Source organism: Tiliqua scincoides, chromosome 2 (genome assembly GCF_035046505.1).
Source record: "Tiliqua scincoides isolate rTilSci1 chromosome 2, rTilSci1.hap2, whole genome shotgun sequence".
NCBI lineage: Eukaryota > Metazoa > Chordata > Lepidosauria > Squamata > Scincidae > Tiliqua > Tiliqua scincoides.
The window spans coordinates 155,567,235-155,590,961 of NC_089822.1; the positions used below are offsets into that span (position 1 = coordinate 155,567,235).

General features: G+C 43.6%; 1 protein-coding gene across 3 annotated transcripts in view; it reads left to right on the forward strand.

Moving 5' to 3' along the window:
* TMEM104 (transmembrane protein 104) overlaps positions 1 to 23,727 on the forward strand; it is a 109,015-nt gene that overhangs the window by 16,454 nt on the left and 68,834 nt on the right. For all 3 annotated transcript variants that reach the window (XR_010793811.1, XM_066615704.1, XM_066615706.1), the window contains exons 4-8: positions 1,821 to 1,902; positions 2,999 to 3,098; positions 3,883 to 3,963; positions 19,887 to 19,986; positions 21,075 to 21,183. Coding sequence is in view for 2 of the 3 variants with exons in the window: in XM_066615704.1 (XP_066471801.1) it covers positions 1,821 to 1,902; positions 2,999 to 3,098; positions 3,883 to 3,963; positions 19,887 to 19,986; positions 21,075 to 21,183 (472 nt within the window). In the remaining variant the exon portion in view is untranslated. The remainder of the gene's footprint in view (positions 1 to 1,820; positions 1,903 to 2,998; positions 3,099 to 3,882; positions 3,964 to 19,886; positions 19,987 to 21,074; positions 21,184 to 23,727) is intronic.

A 23,727-nucleotide genomic window follows, 5' to 3' on the forward strand; every position in this document is an offset into this window, starting at 1 on the left:
TTTGGGTGAGTGACTCACCAGTTAGTGAAATGCAGCTCACAAGCATCCACCCTACTGGCTTTCTCTCTTGTTCATCATTTTCCTGCCTTTCTCCTCATTTTCCAGTCATAACAAATGAAGCAGACGTGGCCACCCTGAGTATGTGCATTGCAGGATTAAAAACTTGGGGATGTACTGTGTAAGGAGAAACAAAGTAATCAAGCAAACTGTAAACTACTGGTGTGCTTTCTTTGTTGTTTAAAAGGTTTTCAAAAATATGTGGTGATCTTGTGTGTACCACTTTGAAAGTGTCTGTGTGCCAGTAGTGGCACACATGCTGCGTGTTGGCCATCCTGGGTTTAGTGAAATGTGCCAGTCATAACGTTCCTTACTCAAATCAGGTGTAGTTTTTCTGCCAACAATCTGTTAGCAAGTAGATCCTGATTAAAATCCACCATAGACTTGTGCAGCAGAAATCTTTTGAAATTAAATGAGAATGATAGAATAACCTGGCTTCATGCAGCTCTCCTTCATATCAATTGAAGTTGCAAAGGGGAAGTTCTTAGTGGCTTCCGTTTCAGGCTTTCTGCCTTCACCAGTTCTGCCACATGAGAACCTTTGCTCAGGTTAGTTCTATCTAACTTTGCCCTTGAGATGTGATGGTTGCTCATGTGCCTGCCCATTCATGTATAAATCATGGGATGCAGACTCTTGTTCTTGCATCTAACGGGACATAGAGGGGAGCTGAGCTTTCCACCACCGCCCATCACTTTAGGCGCTTTTCATTGCAGTCTAGCTCACTTCTGGTATCAGGGCTGAACTGGGAGGAAAATGCCTGAAGCAGTGGAAACTGGGAGGTAATAACAGAGAGGAAAGGAAGAACTGCTCCCCATACCAGTGGCATACCTAGAGGGGTGCAAGTGGGGCAAATGCCCCGGGAGCTGCAGGGGGGCCACCGCTGTGACCTGTCCACCCTGGAACCGCTTGAACAGTAGTTGCAGGAGTACAGTCACTGTCAGCACAGTTCTGTGCTGCCCTGAGGGCTGCCCCTCCCCTTTTGTTAAAGGGAAGGGGGAGGCCTTAGAAGTGGCTAGGATGGTTGCAGGGGCGCAGTCACCCTGCATGGCTGCCTGCTGGTCTGAGCACCAAACCCCACCAGCAGGGAACAGAGCAGGGTGGCTGTGCTCTTGCAGCTACTCTTGGAGCGGTTCCCAGCCACTTTGAGACTGCCCCCTCTCCTTCCCTTTAACAAACGGGGAGGGGAGGGAGTGGCCTTCAGAACAGTGAGGCAGCACTTCCTTCAATTTCTGGCTCTGACAGAGCCTTTTGCACCACAGTGCGAAAGGATCCATGGGAGTGCTTTGGAGCTGCTGGAAACAGCACCCACCTCCTGGAAGTGGCACTCTCCTGTCCTGGGTGCTGCTTTCAGCTGCCCCAAAATGCTCAGAAACAGTGCAAAAGGCTCCATTGGAGCCTTTTCTTCAAAGTGGGAATGGAGGAGGCAATGATGTCACTACAAATACTTCTGGGTCAGGAGCGGGGGGAGGAGCAGCAAAGGCAGAGGTGGCCCATGTGCTTCTTTTGATATTATAAACTGGATATCCCTCTATCCCCTGGTCTATGTAGAAACTTGGTAAATGAACACCACAAATGTGGTGTCTAGTATAGCTACTGTCCCTAGCTGGTGTCTAGCTACTGTCATGTGTCTAGTATGGCCCTTAATAGGCAGAGTTTGTATTTTGCATACCAAAATACATCTCTTGTAAAGACTGGGTGGAGATGGAATATTTCAGGTCACTTCTGCTGTTAAGAGACTAAAATCTTTTTAACTTTCCTACTAGCTACATGACGACCACCTTTGTAATGGAGGCTATGGCAGCTGCAAATGCCCAGCTTCGCTGGAAGCGAATGGAAAAGCATAAGGTTTGTGTGGCATTCTGTGATTTGGATCCTAATCCTGTTGCTCTGTAGCTAAAGATACTCACTGCCTGGCTCTCTTGATTTCACTTAATTTCACTTGGTTTCCCTAAAAAATATGGCTTTAAATTCTGGACATCCCAAAGATCACTAACCCTGCAAAAATTTGACTCATTACATGCTATTGTTCTAGACCTGGGTTGTAGATTTTAGTATTATACTGGAGGACCTGGACCTGTTAGCATTTTGGAAGGCCAGCAGTGGAGAAATCTGATCTCTTTTCAATAAGTGTAGATGGGTGTGTTTTTTGTTTTTTCTTTTTTTGCCAGTGGTGGGTAGGGCATACAAGATGAACAAAAGAAAGTACTTTACACAACTCATAATTAAGCTGTGGAATTCATTGTCACAAGATGTGGCAAACTGCCCAAATGGTATTGTACTGGAAAAGAGGGCAACAAAATTGATAGGAAGGGCAGAGTACCACCTTTAACAAGGAAAGGCTGCAGTGTTTGAGTCTTTTAAGCTTTGGGGGGAAAAGCATGGTGTGGAGTGACAGAGGCTTCCTTCTTTCTCAATATTAGAACCAAATTTCATCCAGTGAAACATTGGCAGGAGATTTAGGATAAATAAAAGAACACAGTACTTCACACAGTGCATAATTCATTGTCACAAGATGTGGTTATGGTCACCATAAAGATGGTCACCTTTAAAGGGGATTGGACAAATTAATGGAGGACAGGTCTATCAGTGGCTACTAGTCCTGATTACTATATGCTTCCTACAGGTTAACCCCTTTTTTGCCTGGCCCTCAGGTATACACATTTGGTCCTTGTTGCATATATGCAGCATTAGGCAGAAATGGCTTAAGCAGTGCTATGCCTCTGAATACTAGCTGCAGTTGCAATGGCAGGAGAGAAATATTCCTTATGTCCTGCTTGTGGGCTTTTCAGAGGCAGCAGATAGGTCAATGTAGGGGAAACAGTATGCTGGCCTAGATTTGCTTTTGCATATCAGTACTGCTTTTCTCATGTTCCTGTTTCTTAGCAAAATTCTGCAGTAATCCCATATGTTGAGGAGATATATTCATTTCTTGCTCTCTTAGGAAGATGACGATGATGACTCTTCATCTGGAGTTTCAGATAGTGATGTCCTTCTCCCAGATGGCTATGAGCGGTCAGAGATACGACCTATCTTATCCGTTCGTAAGTATCTAGCTAATATTGCTTTTAATTTTACAAGTAAGACCTCAAAACTTAACATCACACCATCTTTTACTTGTACACCTGCCTCGCACATTTGTGTTAGGAATGTGTAACCTTTTTTAAAATCAGCTTTTGTAAAGTTTCCTTTCCTGATCCCTTGCCTTCAAATTGTCAAGAGCTGGGACCCACCTCTAATCTCAACCTGTAACACAGGACTAGTCTTTAGGAAAGCTGTAGATGAGACAGCAGACCTTTATCCTCTTTCCCTCCCCTATGGTGATCAGTCAGCCCAATGCTGCTCCTGTAACATTTGCCCCCTTTTTCCTTCCAGTTGTAAGGTGATGAGGGGCAGAGAGTGTGTGCTCAATTTTGAAAGATGGAGGGGAAGAAATAGAAAGCAAGGCAAGGCTGAGTATATAAAGAATCTCATGATAGGGAAAATTAGGTGGATGAGTGGGAGACTGAGGTGGTTGGTTGAAGATTGGGAGACTTGGCCTTAGCACGCCCTCCAAAGCCAAAATCTCTGTTGGGGTTTACCTTATATAGAACTCCTAGTTCTGGCTACTGTGCAGCTCAGAACCTCCAAAGAAAATGGTGGTAGCAGCAATACCATGACCAACCTGAAATTGGGTTGAGACCCCACCTGTTGAAGATTTCTGCCTTAAAACAATCCAAGCATGTTGTTGCTTAAAATCCTAACAAGACGGAGAAAAAATATTTTAATGGCTTGAGTAGGGTCTGTTAAGACATTTTAAAATATCTAAGAATTTCTTGTAACCTGCAGAGAGACGAGGAGCACCTAATATTTTTGAAATCACTGAAAGAGTGGAGATGGGTCAGATGGCTTCCATGTTCTTCAATAAAGGTAACAACTTTGAAGCTCTGAAGTAACTGTTTTATTTTGATACTTTTGCCTGAATCTAGTATGTTGCAGTTCTTAAAAGGTCTTGTTATTTTAATACTTTTGTTTGACAAATGTCAATTTCACATGAACACATGAAACTATCTTATATGGAGGAGACCACTGATATTGTCCAACTTGAGTGGCAGCAGCTCTCTAGGGGTTCGCAGAGAGATTTTTATTCTGAAAAACGAAGTGACATCTCCAGATAGAGCTGAAAAACTGAGACTTCTTGCATGCAAAGTATGTGCTGTGCCTCTGAGTCGCAGCTCCTCAATGTTTCAAATGAATGCATCATTTATGAGCATGCTACTGTATAATTAGGAATCTTCTGATTTTGGAAAAAATATGAATCATTTCAGCAATGAAAAAGTTTGTTGGTGCTGGGTTCAGAAATACTGTGATGAATATATGACTGCTTTGTGTCAGGGAAGTTTTTGTTTGTTTGTTTCAAATTGCTCCCAGGTATTGAATGCCAATTTTGCCAATTTTGTCTAGAGGGGAAGAATTCAGAGTAGATTGGGGAATGACTAGTCTATGTTTTCCTGTAATTTGACTTGGAGCTGTTATTAAAATTGAAAGACATAGTCTTCACTTCAAATAAAGCATTTTAGTGTTCATAGTTGGAATGTGGCACTAATCTGTCCTATAGGTTTACAATGGTGTACACACAAAAATAATGCCCTTTTCATGAGGCTTGGTTTTCTGAAGGAATGAATTTAAAATTACTAATTACAAGTTTCAGGTAGGGTGTTGGCTGGGTAACTGAAGATACAAAGTTGATGTAGTCTCAGCATGTTAACAGGCATATTTTTCTTATGGATTATAAGGATTATAATTATAAGGATTCTTATAAAATCCTTTTATTTAAAGGATTTATATACAGCTTTTTTGATGTTCAAAATGGTGTACAACATAATAGTTAAACATAAAAAAGATAAAAATATTTAAATAAAAACATTAGAATAAAGCCATTAAAACAATTAAAAGTGATCCAAGACCAGATTAAAATATGAAACAATAACATAAAAAAAAACATAAAAGCAGCAACAATAATTAAAAAGGGTGTCTCCTAAGAGATTCTTCCCTCCTCAAATTTCAAACACAGCAAGTCTTAAACCCCATCAGAAACAATGTAATGAGGGGGCTGTCATCAAGTCAACTGATTTCAGAGATGTGGTGCCACAACAGAAAGGGCGCTGCACCTTGCCACTATCCACTTGGCTTCAGATGGTGGCAGTATCCTAAGACAGGAGCCTATCTGATAGTTATAGGGGACTAGCTAGGATTATATGGGGTAATGCAGTTCTGGTCTTATGTCATACAGTACTGTAAAGGTTATCATCAACACTTTGGGCTTGGAAAGGAACAGAAAGAAATTTTATTAAAAATGTTATTTGACCCAGTTTGATATAAGCAACATGGTCCTAGGTGCTGAACATTTATTTTCTCTACCCTGATGCATCCTTAAGGTTCTTCAATCATGCTGGAGATAAGCAAAGAATAATTTAAAATACATCTTACTACATCTAATTACTTACTGCAGTTTAAAAAAACCCTTTAGGCAGCAGTATAAAAATAGCCTGCTTACCATGATAATGGGGCAGGCAGGCAATCTATCAGTCTCCCTCTGGGGGTGGGGGTGGCTTAGAAACAGCTTTTGCATGAGCTGGGAGGCAGACACCTCCCTTCCCCCTAGAGCAGGGAAAGAATGCAAAGTGATAATCACTTCCTAACTGCTTTGCATTCCTTGCTTGTTTGCTAGGGGGGAGGGAGGGGTCTGCCTTCCACCTGTTCTAAGGAGGGGAGAGAAATTGATTGCCTACCTGCAGTGCTTCCATGGCATTTTAAGCCATTACCCATTGCTTAAAGGGACGCTTATTTTTTAATTTAAAGGACTAACCTTATTCATGTTGAGACAAAAACATGGGTGGGTGGGTGTGTGTGTGCTGACAACTAAGTTATACCTGTATTTTCTCCAGGTTATTTTTATTCTAAGGAGTGCAAGCCACTGAGAATTTAAGAGCACTTGTGCGAGTGAATCTGGTTAAAGATTTCTGAAGGAAAATATCTGTGGAAAATCCTCAATTTTACAGTGAAAACTGTTCTTTCTCTTCAGCCTGTGGAAGAAAAATATCTGGCTTATTTATATTTTATAGTTCAGAGATGTTGCCATTGGTAGTAAGAATTCTCCTACCTGTAGTAAGTGTGAGATGATAGAGCTGCTCTGGGTGGAATTGAGGGTTGGGGGACAACAGTTGTCCAAAGTATAATGGAATTTCTAACTGTTAGTGCAATAGAAGGAAGGTGATGCTGGGTTTGGGATCTACAGTTGGAAGCAGTATAGCACAAATTATGTTGATAACTTCCAGATTAGTGGGTAGGCTGCATAGATTCATCTGAAGCAAAGATTCAATTGGTAGAACTACTTAACCTGAGTTAAACCTGTTGAGGTATGAATTATAAATACTGTTGCCTGACATGGTAATATCCATAGTTAATTGCTGTAATAACGTCACCCAGCAGAGGGTGCTCAGATCACACATGTGAATTCAGGATGAATGGCAGGGTGTATTAACAAAATACTAAATATTTGTTTGGTTATTCATGTAGAACCTTTTGCTTTAGTTTTCTCCTTGTTACATGTAGATTAGGATGCAAAAGCTCTCGTTCTGGAAGGTTGGATACCTATATGTGTTGTGAATGAAGTTGATTCCCCTTGGATTGAGGGTGACCCTAGCAGGAGATTTGATTTCTGCTACTGCTTTGTTCTGTAAAATGAAACCTTGATGCTTCAGAATTCTGAAAGGGTGTTGCAGGTTCCATATGCCTTATAGGCATAAAATCATGTGTGTTTGGAGAATCTGGAGGTCCTGGGTCAGGTCCTGTCCTTAAATACTCTATCTTCTCTATCAAAGCTACACTACAGCAGTCTAAATGCATGTTCTTTTATGCAAATTTGACCAATGTGTGCAGTAAGGCTCTTAATTTGAAATGTTTTTGGTGGGTCATGTACACTCATCTCTGGACTTAGGGGTGCTAAGAAATACTGGCATATTGGTAGGCTGGTTTAGCATTCTTTGCTTTGTTTTTTTTCAAAATTTTATTTATAAAATTTTAAAAAACCATAATGTACACAAATGACCACAGGGTGAGAAGATTACAGTCTGAATTTTTAAATGGCGAGCATACCAATTCCTTCTCATGGACCTTATAACATTTTTTGTTATAACATCCTATAACATTTTTTGGTCATGGACCTTGCTTTTAAACTTTGCATAATATATTAATGGTATTTACATTCATGATATTGTTTCACATATCTTATGTCAAACAATATTCATTGTAAATATAATATTTCTAATAATGATTTTTTTGAATGCTAATATAATGCTAAGAAACATGTCTTACTGTTTTTTCCCCTCTGTCCTCTACTTGTTTCCCTGATACTGTACTATGTATTCATACATTGTTTGTTACAAGATGGTATAGAGAACCTCTAAAAGTATATTGAATTTTTCATTCATCCTATAACATTCTGAAGTCCATTTTCATAGTTCTGCACTTTCTATTTCCACATATACATTTAGTTATAAAACTATCTAAACCGTAAATTATGGCTTCTGCAGGAAATATCCTATTCTAATAATAATTTGGTGTCTCATAGTCACAAAATTTCCCCAAACCTAGGTATGCATCGCTCTTATGGCTGAGTTTAAAAATGTCTTTGATGGACTTTGTTTTCTAATAACCAACATTGCATTTGCATCTAGTGAGTGATTTATTTATTTTTTTGTAAGCCAGGTTGTACAGATTAGATGGTAGTGGGGAGTTTCATAGGAATCCATGAAGTGACTTAGTAAATGTGCACTCTCAAGAAGACTCCTCCAGACCTCTCTGAGGGAACATGGCTGCCTTTAGATAATGTGAAGACGCTGTAAGTTTTGTTGATCAATTGATTGGCACAATGTCTTGACTCTTTTTGTTTTAAAGATGCTAGGGCCAGGTATGCCTCTTTCCTTTTTAAGGACTCTTGTTTTCAACCCCAATAGGTTGGGGTTCACTGCTTTGGTCCCTGGCTGCTTCTTGTCAAGATGGGCTTGTATCCTTTTTATAACTTCTATTCCTATTTCAATCACCTGTGTTGCAAACCTAGGCAGATTGTTCTGATCCATTTAGAGGGCTATCCCCCAGAAATTGGATGGGATATCTCCTCCGCCTTCTTCCTTACCAGGGACTTCCTAAGGACATTTGGATGGTGGGTTCTGCTTGGGTGATGGCTGTCCTTCAGCTGTCATTAACTGTTCCTTCCTCTCTCATTCCATCCCTTACTTGAGAACTCTTCATGCTTTCTACAGTAGGGAATGCACAGGATTGCATGTTTCCATGTCCATAATTATTTGCTTGTAAAGGAGCACTTTTTTGGTCTTGCTCCTTTGCGCGTTATAATTTTGGCAGAGTTCTCAAAGTCTGCACAGCCATGGTGAGGGTGTTAACCTTGTGCCACACAGAAACTTGAAAGGCTTGCTCTTGGAATAGAGATTTATGTAGTATACTTGGAGGATAGGAGTTTCATGGCTAGATGAAGATACGCTGTTACACATTCTGCTGAGAGTTATTGGCCTGTTAAAAGCAAAATCCTTGTTTTCACTGTATTTTTTGTTCATTTCCCCTGACTATCTTAACAATCTGACATACTCTAGATTTGCAGTCTTAGGAGTTAAGCTGTGGATAATTCCTCCACCTCTGACTTGACTATTTCTGTATGGCATAGATTTGCAGTCTTAATTCTAAGGAGGAAAAAAGACCTTGGCTGCCACCTGTGAACGGAACCTTGTCTGAAGGAGAACTAGGTGCTCTCCTCCAGGGATTCAGGAGTTGCTTTTTGTAGTAATGGGATTCTAGGCACATACTTGTATCGTTGCAGGAAGTCATTGATCTTCCTATTTTGTGTCCAGTAATGAAAGTATTGATCAATGAAGGTCAGTCGCAGTTTATCAAACAGAACTGACATGAATGTCTGTCTGTAGGTGGAGAGGGTGGAGGTGGCAGGTAGTGATCTCACCCCAAATCCTCTTTTACTTGCTCAGGCCATTCACAGTATCCCAGGTTGAATGTTCCAGTAAACAAAGAAGGGAACTGAGATGTTCCTGCAGAGAGATAGCAAAATTGACCTGACCCTCTGAGGTTTCAAATACATGAGAGTAAGAGACCTTAACATTAGATAATTGACCTTAGACTTCCCGTCTTGTGTCAAACATCTTGAGCTAGTGTAGTTAAGGCACAACTATTCCTAACACTACATCAACTAGTGTTTGTTACCTGGCAATGCATAAGTAATGCCAGACAATGCCTTAGTAGACTTGGGCATCATACCTGGTGGCCTGATATTAACAATGAACACTATTAGCCTCCCATAAAACTCATCCTTTACTTTGTTTTTAAGGGACTATTTGGGCATTAATTAATATTTGTGGAACCAAACTCTTCAGTTGTGTTGACCTTTTCAAACATTTGTTAGAGCCTGCTTGCCTGTAAGAACGGGTCTACTGAGGGGGTTTAAATGCCAGTTAACATGCCTCAGGACAGTTATGCCCTATAATGGATTTAGGGTTCCTAAACTTGTTGTTGAACTTGAATACAAACAGGATGTGGCTTAGCTTTACAACTAAAGGCACTAAGACATATCCTGAAAAGGTAATTTAACCCCTAACACCCCCTTTAGAGTGTAATTGCCAGGCGTGAAGAACCTCTAGGCAAAACAATAACTTCAACAGGCTAACAGCCCCTAATTACCAGTGACTTGGGGCCCAATCATCAACAGTTTGCACTGGCTAGCTGGGCTAATGCTGGTGGATCACCAGTGCTCTGCCGCTTGACAGTCGTATCAGGCATCAGAGGTAGACAGGGTGTGGGGGGAGGAGGGCAGAGAGCGGGTAGAAGGTGGGGAGGAAGCATGCCAGGGGGAGGGAGGTGGGACTGGTGGAGCTCCGCTCCATTGGATCCTGAGCTTCTGTTTCTGGCTGCTGGCCCAACACAGAGGCTCTTGATTCTACGGAGACCCAAGGATTGCTGTAGAATCGAGTAGCTCCATTGCGAATCTACATACCTTATCTGGGGGGGGGGGAAGCTGGCGCTGCGCGCATAGCGCTTAGGATGCCATGGCAGTCATTTTCTGCACCACAGCAGCCCCACATGCCAGGCAGCTCAGGATTGGGCTGTCAGCTATTAACAAGGTAGTGTACAGAACTTCAAGGCAGAATTTTACCCAGACCCAGTTCCCTCCAGCACTCACAATAAACAAGCTAAATAGCTTAATTGGTTTTATTAAACACAGAATAGTTAAGGTTACATCTCCTTTACAAGAAATAGATTTAAGGTGAAGACCCCACAGAGACACAATAACACAACAAACCTATCACTTTCATGCAGAAGCTGTGACAGAGTAACAGTGTGTAGCTTTTCATCTGGCTTGCAGGCTTGCCACATCCGTGCTAGATGAACGGTTATAGAGGATCACACCAAAATGTCAGATGCCCGGTCAAGCTGGACGCCCCCCCAATCATGCATAGAACCTACTTCCCAGGTCTCTTTTTAAGCCAGTGATTTTCAGTCTTTTTAATCTCATGGCACACTGATAAAGCACTAAAATTGTCAAGGCACACCATCAGGTTTTTGACAATTGACAAGGCATGACATACTGCCAGTGTGGGGCTCTTATCTCCCACTGGCCCTACTAAGTGACTTTCCCCCAAATTCATGTGGACCACTTGTGGCATACTGGTTGAAAATGGCTGTTTTAAGCAATGAACATCCAATCAAGGGACTGGATGATGCAGTGCTTAAGATCACTGAGTCAGCTTATCAAGTGGTACCTCCACAACTACAATAGATCTCTAAATTACAATGACCTTGGTACCAGAGCTTCACAGTTACTCCTCCCTGCATTCCCTTAGCCAACAGGAACACAGATAAGAGCAAAAATGCTCTCTAAGATGGAAACACTCACAAAAAAGAATCAGACCGGGTCTTAACTATGACTTGATCTTTACACTGCCTGCCTGCAGGTTTTAAGCTTAAGTAAGAACATAAGAACATAAGAACAGCCCCACTGGATCAGGCCATAGGCCCATCTAGTCCAGCTTCCTGTATCTCACAGCGGCCCACCAAATGCCCCAGGGAGCACACCAGATAACAAGAGACCTCGTCCTGGTGCTCTCCCCTACATCTGGCATTCTGACTTAACCCATTCCTAAAATCAGGAGGTTGCGCATACACATCATGGCTTGTACCCCATAATGGATTTTTCCTCCAGAAACTCGTCCAATCCCCTTTTAAAGGCGTCTAGGCTAGACGCCAGCACCACATCCTGTGGCAAGGAGTTCCACAGACCGACCACGCGCTGAGTAAAGAAATATTTTCTTTTGTCTGTCCTAACCCGCCCAACACTCAATTTTAGTGGATGTCCCCTGGTTCTGGTATTATGTGAGAGTGTAAAGAGCATCTCCCTATCTACTCTGTCCATCCCCTGCATAATTTTGTATGTCTCAATCATGTCCCCCCTCAAGCGTCTCTTTTCTAGGCTGAAGAGGCCCAAACGCCGTAGCCTTTCCTCATAAGGAAGGTGCCCCAGCCCCGTAATCAGCTTAGTCGCTCTCTTTTGCACCTTTTCCATTTCCACTATGTCTTTTTTGAGATGCGGCGACCAGAACTGGACACAATACTCCAGGTGTGGCCTTACCATCGATTTGTACAACGGCATTATAATATTAGCCGTTTTGTTCTCAATACCCTTCCTAATGATCCCAAGCATAGAATTGGCCTTCTTCACTGCCGCCGCACATTGGGTCGACACTTTCATCGACCTGTCCACCACCACCCCAAGATCTCTCTCCTGATCTGTCACAGACAGCTCAGAACCCATCAGCCTATATCTAAAGTTTTGATTTTTTGCCCCAATGTGCATGACTTTACACTTACTGACATTGAAGCGCATCTGCCATTTTGCTGCCCATTCTGCCAGTCTGGAGAGATCCTTCTGGAGCTCCTCACAATCACTTCTGGTCTTTACCACTCGGAAAAGTTTGGTGTCGTCTGCAAACTTAGCCACTTCACTGCTCAACCCTGTCTCCAGGTCATTTATGAAGAGGTTGAAAAGCACCGGTCCCAGGACAGATCCTTGGGGCACACCGCTTTTCACCTCTCTCCATTGTGAAAATTGCCCATTGACACCCACTCTCTGCTTCCTGGCCTCCAACCAGTTCTCAATCCACGAGAGGACCTGTCCTCTAATTCCCTGACTGTGGAGTTTTTTCAGTAGCCTTTGGTGAGGGACCGTGTCAAATGCCTTCTGAAAGTCCAGATATATAATGTCCACGGGTTCTCCCGCATCCACATGCCTGTTGACCTTTTCAAAGAATTCTATAAGGTTTGTGAGGCAAGACTTACCCTTACAGAAGCCATGCTGACTCTCCCTCAGCAAGGCCTGTTCGTCTATGTGTTTTGAGATCCTATCTTTGATGAGGCATTCCACCATCTTACCCGGTATGGATGTTAGGCTGACCGGCCTATAGTTTCCCGGGTCCCCCCTCTTTCCCTTTTTAAAAATAGGCGTGACATTTGCTATCCTCCAATCTTCTGGTACCGTGGCTGTTTTGAGGGACAAGTTGCATACCTTAGTCAAGAGATCTGCAACTTCATTCTTCAATTCCTTAATAACCCTTGGGTGTATGCCATCAGGGCCCGGTGACTTATTGATCTTTAATTTATCAATGAGGTCTGAAACATCTTCTCTTTTAACCTCTATCTGACTTAACTCCTCGGTCAGGAGGGGCCGTTCGGGCAGTGGTATCTGCCCGAGGTCTTCAGCCGTGAAGACAGATGCAAAGAACTCATTTAATTTCTCTGCCATCTCTAAGTCTCCTTTTATCTCCCCTTTCCCTCCCTCACCATCCAGAGGGCCAACCGCTTCTCTGGCGGGTTTCCTGCTTCTAACATATTTGAAGAAGCTTTTATTATTCCCCTTAATGTTGCTGGCCATGCGTTCCTCATAGTCTCGCTTGGCCTCCCCTATCACCTTCTTACATTTCTTTTGCCACAGTTTATGTTCCTTTTTATTCTCTTCATTAGGGCAAGACTTCCATTTATGGAAGGAAGCTTCCTTGCCCTTCACAGCCTCTCTAACTTGGCTGGTTAGCCATGCGGGCACTCTCCTGGATTTAGTGGAACCCTTCTTTCTTTGCGGTATACACCTCTGCTGGGCCTCTATTACTGTTGTTTTGAGCAGCCTCCATGCACTCTGGAGAGACTGGACTCTTTTTACCCTCCCTTTCAACCTCCTTCTAACCAGCCTCCTCATTTGAGGGAAGTCCGCCCGTCGGAAGTCAAGGGTTTTTGTTAGAGATTTGCTTGGTATTCTTCCCCCAACGTGCACATCAAAACGGATCGCAGCATGATCACTGTTCCCCAATGGCTCAGTAACGTTTACATCTCTAACCAGGTCCTGCGTACCGCACAAAATTAAATCCAGAGTCACCTGTCCTCTGGTGGGCTCCTTGACTAGCTGATCTAAGCCACAGTCATTCAGCACGTCAAGAAATCCGGTTTCCTTATCGTGACCAGAACACAAATTGACCCAGTCAATATGAGGATAATTGAAGTCCCCCATGATTACAACCCTGTCCTTCCTTGTCACCTCCCTGATCTGTTTCCTCATTTCAAGGTCCCCATCAGATTTCTGGTCTGGAGGACGATAGCACGCCCCCAGTATTACATCGCTGCACAAGCCTGGTAATTTAACCCACAGAGATTCTACGGTGGAGTCGGACCCACCTTCAATCTCTACTTTGCTGGATTCTATCCCTTCCTTAACATAAAGGGCCACCCCACCTCCAACACGCCCCTGCCTGTCCCTCCTGTAGAGTTTATAGCCCGGGATTGCGGTATCCCACTGATTCTCCGCATTCCACCAGGTTTCCGTAATGTCCACTATGTCAATATTTTCCCTTGTCACCAGACATTCCAGTTCTCCCACCTTTGCTCGTAGACTTCGGGCATTCGCATAAAAGCATTTATACACGGAATGCCCCAGGATGGGCTGCTTATTCGCTCCTTTGTCCCCGCATCCTCTCATTGTGCCAAACCGTCTATCACATCCCATCACCCTACCTTTCCCAATTTCTTCTCCTACCCTGCCTTTGTCTTGTTGTTCTCTAACCTCCCCATCCTCATCCCATAGGGATGAGGAGTCCCGAACCGGATGCTCCTCGGCTCCTGTCGGCCTTCCCCCAGGGATCAGTTTAAAAGCTGCTCTGCCACCTTTTTAATGTTATGCGCCAGCAGTCTGGTTCCATTCTGGTTCAAGTGGAGCCCGTCCCTCTTGTACAGGTCCCGCTTGTCCCAAAACGTTCCCCAGTGCCTAACGAATCTAAACCCCTCCTCCCTACACCACCGTCTCATCCACGCATTGAGACCCCTGATCTCCGCCTGCCTAGCTGGCCCTGCGCGTGGAACAGGTAGCACTTCAGAGAACGCTACCTTTGAGGTCCTGGCTTTCAGCTTCCTGCCTAAAAGCCTAAATTTGGCCTCCAGGACCTCCCAGCTACACTTGCCCACATCGTTGGTGCCGACATGCACCACAGCCGCTACCTCTCCCCCAGCACTGTCTACCAGCCTGTCTAGACGAGAAGTGATGTCCGCAACCTTCGCACCAGGCAGGCAAGTCACCATGCGGTCCTCACATCCGTCGCAAACCCCCCTCTCTATGTTTCTAATAATCGAATCCCCCACTACAAGAAGCCCCCGACCCCCCTCCCGCCGAGGAGTATCCCGAGTGCGCTCGGATACGGGCCCATCCCCTGGAGAAGGGATCCCCCCTAGGGGATTGTTTCCCTCCTCTCCAGGATGACGTCCTCCAGTCCCGAGACTTCCCACCCGGGCAGCCGAGGAGCTGCACGCCTGAGGTTGGGACGAAGCCTGATCGTCCCCGGAAGTCTCCCCACCGTCCTCATCTGGCTGCCTGCGCTTCTCCAGGTCGGCCACCAAGGCTTCAAGGGAGCGGACGCGTTCCCTGAGAGCCTGGAGCTCCTTGCACCGAGGACACACCCATGACTTATGCCCCAGAGGCATATAATCATACATGTGGCACTTGATGCAGAACACTGGATAGCCCCCACCCTGCTGCTGGCTGTCTGACTGCATAGCTTTTCTGTTGTTGTTGTTGTTGTTGTTGTTTTATTTAGGGGTTCTTTTAAAAACCGTACACTGGATAGCAGCCCTCTTCTCAAGGGAAGAGGAAGGGCAGTGTATGGGGCCCTGGCCTCCTCGCCCTGCTGCTGAACTCGCCCAGATGCTAAACTCTTGTGCCTTACCTGGCACTTAGTTCCCAGAGGCACTTGGTTCCCAGAGGCCACACGTGTCTGCAGAGAGCCCCACGCGATGGCCCGCCTAGCTTTATACTCCTGGCTGGCTCCTCCCCCCTCCTTCCTTCCTGATTGAAAGGGGGCTGGCCTTCCCAGGTGAGTTTACAAAAGCTCAGGAAGGCAAATGGCTGCTGATGGGCGTGACCTACTCTGCAGGCTCCTGAATGGACTGCTTGGATTAGCCTAATGGGGCTCTTAATGGGTTGGGAATTGGCCCTTCCTAGGTCCTTTCCCTCCTAGTTCTGTTCTCTTAGGCTGGACTGTTTTTGTAACCTCAAGCTAGTTTTTATTTGGGTTTGTTTAATTATTTATTGCTCTCTAGATCCTGTGTCCCAATTTACTGACCTGTTTAGGTTATGTTCTAACTTAGATTAGGTTTAACCTGGGTTAAGTATAGGTTTAATTGAAACAAGTAGAAAAACCTGCTTTCCACTTTATCCTCCTCCCTTCCTTCGATTAAGTGCTACCTTAGGTGCAGCTAACTTTCAACTTTGATTTAAATGCCTGACCTTTAGGCTCTTACTCACGAGTAGGACTCTGCTCTTACTCACGAGTAGGACTCTGCTCTTACTCACGAGTAGCCCTATGTACCTCCCTTAGGTGCTAACTTTCAATTTTGATTTAAGGTTGCTTTAAAGGTAAGATTACGGTTAGAAGACAGGGAGTTAGAAAGACAAATCGTTAGAATGAGTACACTTACCTCCTCCTCCTGCTCCTCCTCCTCTCCTTCTCCAAAACTCAGAGGTCTCCTTGCCTTCTCCTCGCCCAGATGCTAAACTCTTGTGCCTTACCTGGCACTTAGTTCCCAGAGGCACTTGGTTCCCAGAGGCCACACGTGTCTGCAGAGAGCCCCACGCGATGGCCCGCCTAGCTTTATACTCCTGGCTGGCTCCTCCCCCCTCCTTCCTTCCTGATTGAAAGGGGGCTGGCCTTCCCAGGTGAGTTTACAAAAGCTCAGGAAGGCAAATGGCTGCTGATGGGCGTGACCTACTCTGCAGGCTCCTGAATGGACTGCTTGGATTAGCCTAATGGGGCTCTTAATGGGTTGGGAATTGGCCCTTCCTAGGTCCTTTCCCTCCTAGTTCTGTTCTCTTAGGCTGGACTGTTTTTGTAACCTCAAGCTAGTTTTTATTTGGGTTTGTTTAATTATTTATTGCTCTCTAGATCCTGTGTCCCAATTTACTGACCTGTTTAGGTTATGTTCTAACTTAGATTAGGTTTAACCTGGGTTAAGTATAGGTTTAATTGAAACAAGTAGAAAAACCTGCTTTCCACTTTATCCTCCTCCCTTCCTTCGATTAAGTGCTACCTTAGGTGCAGCTAACTTTCAACTTTGATTTAAATGCCTGACCTTTAGGCTCTTACTCACGAGTAGGACTCTGCTCTTACTCACGAGTAGGACTCTGCTCTTACTCACGAGTAGCCCTATGTACCTCCCTTAGGTGCTAACTTTCAATTTTGATTTAAGGTTGCTTTAAAGGTAAGATTACGGTTAGAAGACAGGGAGTTAGAAAGACAAAGCGTTAGAATGAGTACACTTACCTCCTCCTCCTGCTCCTCCTCCTCTCCTTCTCCAAAACTCAGAGGTCTCCTTGCCTTCTCCTCGCCCAGATGCTAAACTCTTGTGCCTTACCTGGCACTTAGTTCCCAGAGGCACTTGGTTCCCAGAGGCCACACGTGTCTGCAGAGAGCCCCACGCGATGGCCCGCCTAGCTTTATACTCCTGGCTGGCTCCTCCCCCCTCCTTCCTTCCTGATTGAAAGGGGGCTGGCCTTCCCAGGTGAGTTTACAAAAGCTCAGGAAGGCAAATGGCTGCTGATGGGCGTGACCTACTCTGCAGGCTCCTGAATGGACTGCTTGGATTAGCCTAATGGGGCTCTTAATGGGTTGGGAATTGGCCCTTCCTAGGTCCTTTCCCTCCTAGTTCTGTTCTCTTAGGCTGGACTGTTTTTGTAACCTCAAGCTAGTTTTTATTTGGGTTTGTTTAATTATTTATTGCTCTCTAGATCCTGTGTCCCAATTTACTGACCTGTTTAGGTTATGTTCTAACTTAGATTAGGTTTAACCTGGGTTAAGTATAGGTTTAATTGAAACAAGTAGAAAAACCTGCTTTCCACTTTATCCTCCTCCCTTCCTTCGATTAAGTGCTACCTTAGGTGCAGCTAACTTTCAACTTTGATTTAAATGCCTGACCTTTAGGCTCTTACTCACGAGTAGGACTCTGCTCTTACTCACGAGTAGGACTCTGCTCTTACTCACGAGTAGCCCTATGTACCTCCCTTAGGTGCTAACTTTCAATTTTGATTTAAGGTTGCTTTAAAGGTAAGATTACGGTTAGAAGACAGGGAGTTAGAAAGACAAAGCGTTAGAATGAGTACACTTACCTCCTCCTCCTGCTCCTCCTCCTCTCCTTCTCCAAAACTCAGAGGTCTCCTTGCCTTCTCCTCGCCCAGATGCTAAACTCTTGTGCCTTACCTGGCACTTAGTTCCCAGAGGCACTTGGTTCCCAGAGGCCACACGCGTCTGCTTTTTTAAAGTTTTTAAAGAGAATCCATGATTAGAGAGAATAAACTGCAAATTAGCCTCCTTGATGATTTTACGCAGACACCAGGCTTGATGTACCAGTTTGCCATTCTGTGGCTATATTCCAGGTGTTTCTAGTTCAATATTGAATGACTTTCTGGTTCCTGAGAATTTCAGTTTTTATTAAATTGCTCCAATTTTATTGGAGCAGTTCCAATAATTACGAAGATGAAAGCAGTTTCAGTAATTCTTGAGACTAGAATTGGGCTACAAGTAGGCTGAAGCCAGAGAGGTATTTTGTCTATACTGCATGTTAGGGCCAAACTTGATGTGGTTAAATCATACTTTTTGCCCTTGCAGATCGGATCCCCCCCCCTTTAAATAGCCATAGGTCAAAGTGGAAGTGGAGGATTCTTTAGTGTGGTCCTGATAAAAATCTGTCCTGAAGCTGCTAACTTGTTCTTGAATGCCACTCATGCCAATGATAACTTCACTCTTAGGGCAAATAGCAAAGATGGGGGGGGAACAGTTCTCCCTTACTGTGGTCCCAGTCCTGATTAGGTCCCTCGTGGATGTTATTTAAGATGGGGGAATCAAAAACACAAGGGCGAACATAATTAATAGCATATCTAATTTGACCTTTAGTTGAGAGCTAACAGGAATCCAATATTATTGTGAAATGATGTTGTAACTTGTAGGAAGAGCATCAATTGTGAGTTCTCTGTGCATCTCTAATATTCAAAGCAGAATTCTTCTAACTTCCCAATGGAGAGACATGTTGATCGTCATACATATAAAGCGTACACCTCATTATAGGGGGATTCAAGAACTGCACTCCAGACATTACAAATGCAGAAACAGTAGCAACAATTAACTTGTTCTCCCAATCATGCTCACAAGTCCTACAGCTACTTATAACTGTGGTATCAACATGCAGCATAAGTGTGAATTGTAGTATTTTTCTTGTAAAGGATATGTCACCAGTTTGGGTGTAGTAAATGATTTGGATGTGCTTGCCAAGCATGGAACATTGTTTTAGACAGAGATGCAAAATACCTCGCTGTAACAGTTAAGCATGTATTAGGGTGGATCTACTAGGTATAATTTGAGTATCAAAATTCCAGAGTTGTAAGATTTAGCATTCTCATCAAGTTTTTTATGCCCATACCATGTTTTGATCTTCTCTGTGTAAATGTTTTGTTTGCTTGTCTCACTTGCCATTTGAAATGAAATCTGAGTAGATTCACTCAGCATTGTTTAAATTGAAGTATCCAGTTTCATTCTTCATAGTCAAGCTGGTGCATTTTTGGCATTTCTTTATCCTTACTGATTTCTTCTCCAGAGCGCAGTTTGTTTGCCTCCCGGTAGTTCTTTTTGTCTGTAAAATTGCAGGGTTTTTAAAATCTTTTCTAGGGCAAAGGCAAAAGTTTAAAAAAAAAATAGCCATAAAAGAACTTGTGTATGCCAGTTAGTGCTTGGGATAAGGATAATTGGTAGATCTCATATTTAGAAAAAAATGAAGGTACAACCATAGTAGCCCCCCCATGCAAACTGAAATCTGTGTCTTACTAGGCTGAGTCTAACCGAAGTCTGATATGATCTTCTGCACTCCTTCTCAACATTGTTACAAAATTGCAGACCTTGGGATTTTCTATCATGCCTTAATTTATCTCCTCTGGTGAGATAACATCCAATCGGAAGACGTGTTCTGGAGAACTTGCTACTCTGTGATTTTCTTGGTTGGTATATTTATTTTTGGCAATATAAAGATATTGCTGTATTGTGACTTTTAGTTTTTATGAAGGCATTTTTATGAATGTAAAACTCCATATTGGACATCTTAAAAACAAAAACAAAAAAATCTAAATGGGCCTGGTGAAAACATTGACAGGTGAAGAATAGATTGTTTTTGTCCAAACCAACTTTTATTATCTATCTTTACAGTGGGAGTCAACTTATTTTATTTCTGTATCATCATCTACCTCTATGGTGATCTGGCAATCTATGCAGCAGCTGTCCCAGTTTCTCTCATGCAGGTGACCTGGTGAGTGTGCTTTTGATTACAGTGTTTTGTAAGCAATGGGCTCTGAAATGTTGGAGGAAGGCCCAGCTCCTTCATCTTAAGATCACTTTCAGCACTGACAGTTGACTTGAGCTGCATTTAAATGTTCTTGGACTATAATGTGCCACTACTTGACTCACTGACAAACATTGACTCAAAGAGTTGATCCATACTGTAGCTTTTTTAGAGGGTGGCAGTGTTTACTAGATTGATAAGGTTAGTTTATTAAAAGGTCCCCCTGATTATTGGGCAGCAGACTCTTAATTAAATCTAAATTATTGGTGATAACAAGTATTTGCAGAAACCATAGCCAGCAGGCATCACCACCTGTGGTAGGGAAGAGTTCTCTACCACACAGGAGAGAATGCCTCAATAGAAGGGAAGAGTTCTCTACCACACAGGAGAGAATGCCCTTATAGAAGGGTCTGATACACACTTGTAGGCAGCATCTGAAAGTAAAAGAGACTTTTTTCTTCAGAACTGTTTATCATATGCAAGTTAAGAAGATTTAATTTTATTTAAAAAACGTATACCCCACCTTTCCCTTGCCAAGGCAAATGCCCAAGACAGCTAGTCAGTCATCTCATACATGGATCAACTAGGCTCTCTTCAGTCAGGTGATAGCCCTACTTATTTTTAGCATGTTTGAATCCTACGTGCAAAATCTATTAAGTGCTATTTTTAAGAGCTCTTGACTAACAAAGGCTCCGAGTAGAATAGGCTTGGGAAAGAAAACTGGATATGTTTCCTCATAACATGTGAAGCAGCTTTTAATTGTTGTTAAGTGAGTGAGTTGTTTTGAGGGTGCATTTCAGACCTGAGTTTAAATTGTGCCAGGGAGATATCCATTTTGTCACCTGCAACTATTTTAAAATTGAAAATGTTCTTAAAATGTTACTTCATGATCCCCGAAGCTGTTTCCTTGTGGTATAGTGGAGCTTGTAGAAATGTTCTGTACATTTATCATCTTCATGAAGTTTTTTAATGGCAGTAGAAGGGTGGGAATGAAGAAGAGGCTCTTACTTCAGAGGTATATTTAATTATGTTCTTCTTTTGCTCTCCTCCTGCAGTAGTGTGACCGGCAATCGTTCGTGCAGTGTTGGAGATGGTACAAAATATAATGACACAGACAAGTGCTGGGGACCAATCAGACGAATTGATGCTTACAGAATTTATCTGGTGAGTGTCCAGAACCAAAGCTACTAAGCGGATTTTGCATCCTTTTCCAAGTAACTGATTTTGATGTGATTTTTACACTCTTGAACTTCAAAGTCGGCCTGCTTTTGCTGACAGCTTTCTAATCCCCCTGCCCTTTTCCTGCAGGAAGTCTAACAAAATGTCAGTAGTTCTGGTTGGTCAGCATTGTACTCTATGACCACCTTTAGTTCCCTTGGTTGATACATGGGTGCCAGGTCCATTGTTTTGGGAAGTCAAAGATCATTTTACATGGTGCAGGTCACATTACTTCCACACTACCATCAAAAATTGTTTGAGGTGAATTCAAACTGCACTTGCAGGTATGATATCATGACTTGCTTTTTCATTTCAATTAACCTATTTGCTAAGTTACTTGCAAGAAGGAAACAATTTTTCTCTTTCTATGTGCTACATTAAGCAGCTCCTTGCCACCAACCCAATGATTGCAGTGATTCAGGTGAAGTGATGAGGAGCTTACACAGCCTTTGTAGTTTGACATGATGCACCTTGGGGTACAACTTTGTAAATACCTGTTCTGTGATTATTGCCACAACTTGTGTGCACTTATTTAAAATAAGACCTTGAAGCAGCTGACAAGCTGAGCTGGTTATTCCACCTGCTCTTTGGTGTGAGTGAAGAAGCATCTTGGCTACCTTTCAAGTGAGAGATGAAGGGGCTGCTTGTCAGCCAATGTGGGAGGCAACTGGGGGCCAGAAGTGATACCAGACCGTGAAAGATCCATCTGAAATGTTGTGCGGTTCTTGAAAGAGAGAACCTTTCTGTCATTGTAAAAATCCCCTAGGGCAGTGGTTTTTACACTGGAGCATCGTGACGCCCCAGCCTGAGGGCCCTGGCCTCTTTCCCCTTAAGGGGCGGGGGCAGCCAGGAGGCAGGGAGGAGGCAGCGGCGTGATCCCCATGATCACGCTGCTCAGGGGGGCTGCAGGGGCTTGGGTGCACTTACCTGGGCCTCCTGCAGCCCCTCAGGGGTGCAGGGAGCCCTGCGCGACCTTCCGCAAGGCCCCTCAAGTCAGGGAAAGTGAAAGCAGAGTGATCGCACCCCGCTCCATTAAACCGGAAGTGGGGCATGATCGCTCCACTTACTCTTCTGACAGGGCTGCAGGGACTGGGGTGCACGCACCAGTTCCTGCATTAGCCGTCCCTGAGTGCGAAGAGCCCTGTGCAAGCACCTACAGGGCTCCCCAGGTCAGGAAAAGAGAAAGTGGAGCGATTGCGCCCCACTTCCGGTTCAGCGGAGCGGGGTGCGATTGCTCTGCTTTCACTTTCCCTGACCTAGGGAGCCCTGCAGGCGCTCGCACAGGACTTCCTGCACCCAGGGATGGCTGCTGCAGGGACTGGTGAGTGCACCCCAGTACCTGCAGCCCACTGAGAGATGCGATTGTGTCATCGCCTTCCCCCTGTCCCCACTGCCTCCCCCCTCCCCCACAAAGACTTACTGCGACCTTCAAACTCCCTGAGAGTTTGAAAACCGCAGCCCTAGGGGATTTAGAGATAGCCTGCCTATGTGAACCGCCTTGAATAAAGCCAGAGGAGTAATCCGATGACCAGAAAGGCAATATATAAATGCCTGTATTATTATTATTAAAATTTTCTTTTGTTTACTTTTACAGCATAATAGGAATAAGGTGTTCTAAAGCATGCTTTGTTAACAGCTTACTTTGACACTTGGGAGTTACTTTTTGTGCAAGGATGCTATCAAGTAATGGTTTGGTGCAAAAAATAGGGGCAAATACAAATAGGTGTTTTTCTGAAAGTAAAACCAATCTGGGAGCTTTAAAACTGGAGTCAAGGATAAAAATAAATATAGCAGTTGAAGGCTGGGTTTTTTAAAAAGTGGGTATCAGAAGTAGCAACTTGAAGCAATATATCTAGTTTTCATTTGAGATTGCATGTAAATGTTTGTGTGTGCTGAGTGGATATGTTCCCTGAGCAATGCACATATTTTTGCAGTAATAATACTGAAGCCAGGAGCTGGCCTCAGGAATATTAGCGAATGTCACAGTCTGGTTAATTATTTAAAAGAAATATTATTGCTTTATTAAACTGTGTCTAGGGCTATTTTTAAAAAAAACATTTCTACATGATTGAAGATTTTCTTGCTGAATTTCAATAACTCTTTGACCCACAAGAAGGAACTCATCGGCAAAGGCAGGCATGCATTAATTACTGCCTGCACCTCCCAGACATTTCACCTATAATTCATAAAGATAATTGTCATTGGCCAAAAATTGAAAGAAATGCGCCTTTATAGAAGATGCTCTGTGTAGGCACGTTCCATGATGCTTTTTTCTGACTTGCCTTGAATTTGAAGGATATTTTATGATAAGTCTTCAACAGCATTATTTTGGTCTCTGACTTGGTATAAGTTTCAGCTCTATTTTTTTTCCTTCCCAGCTTTGGCATTGCCACACCAAGAAGATTATAATTTGTGTTTATAGCACATAGCACATACTCCTCCACATTTATTTAGCAGTCAGAAATAGTGATGAAGACTATGTGGGTCAGC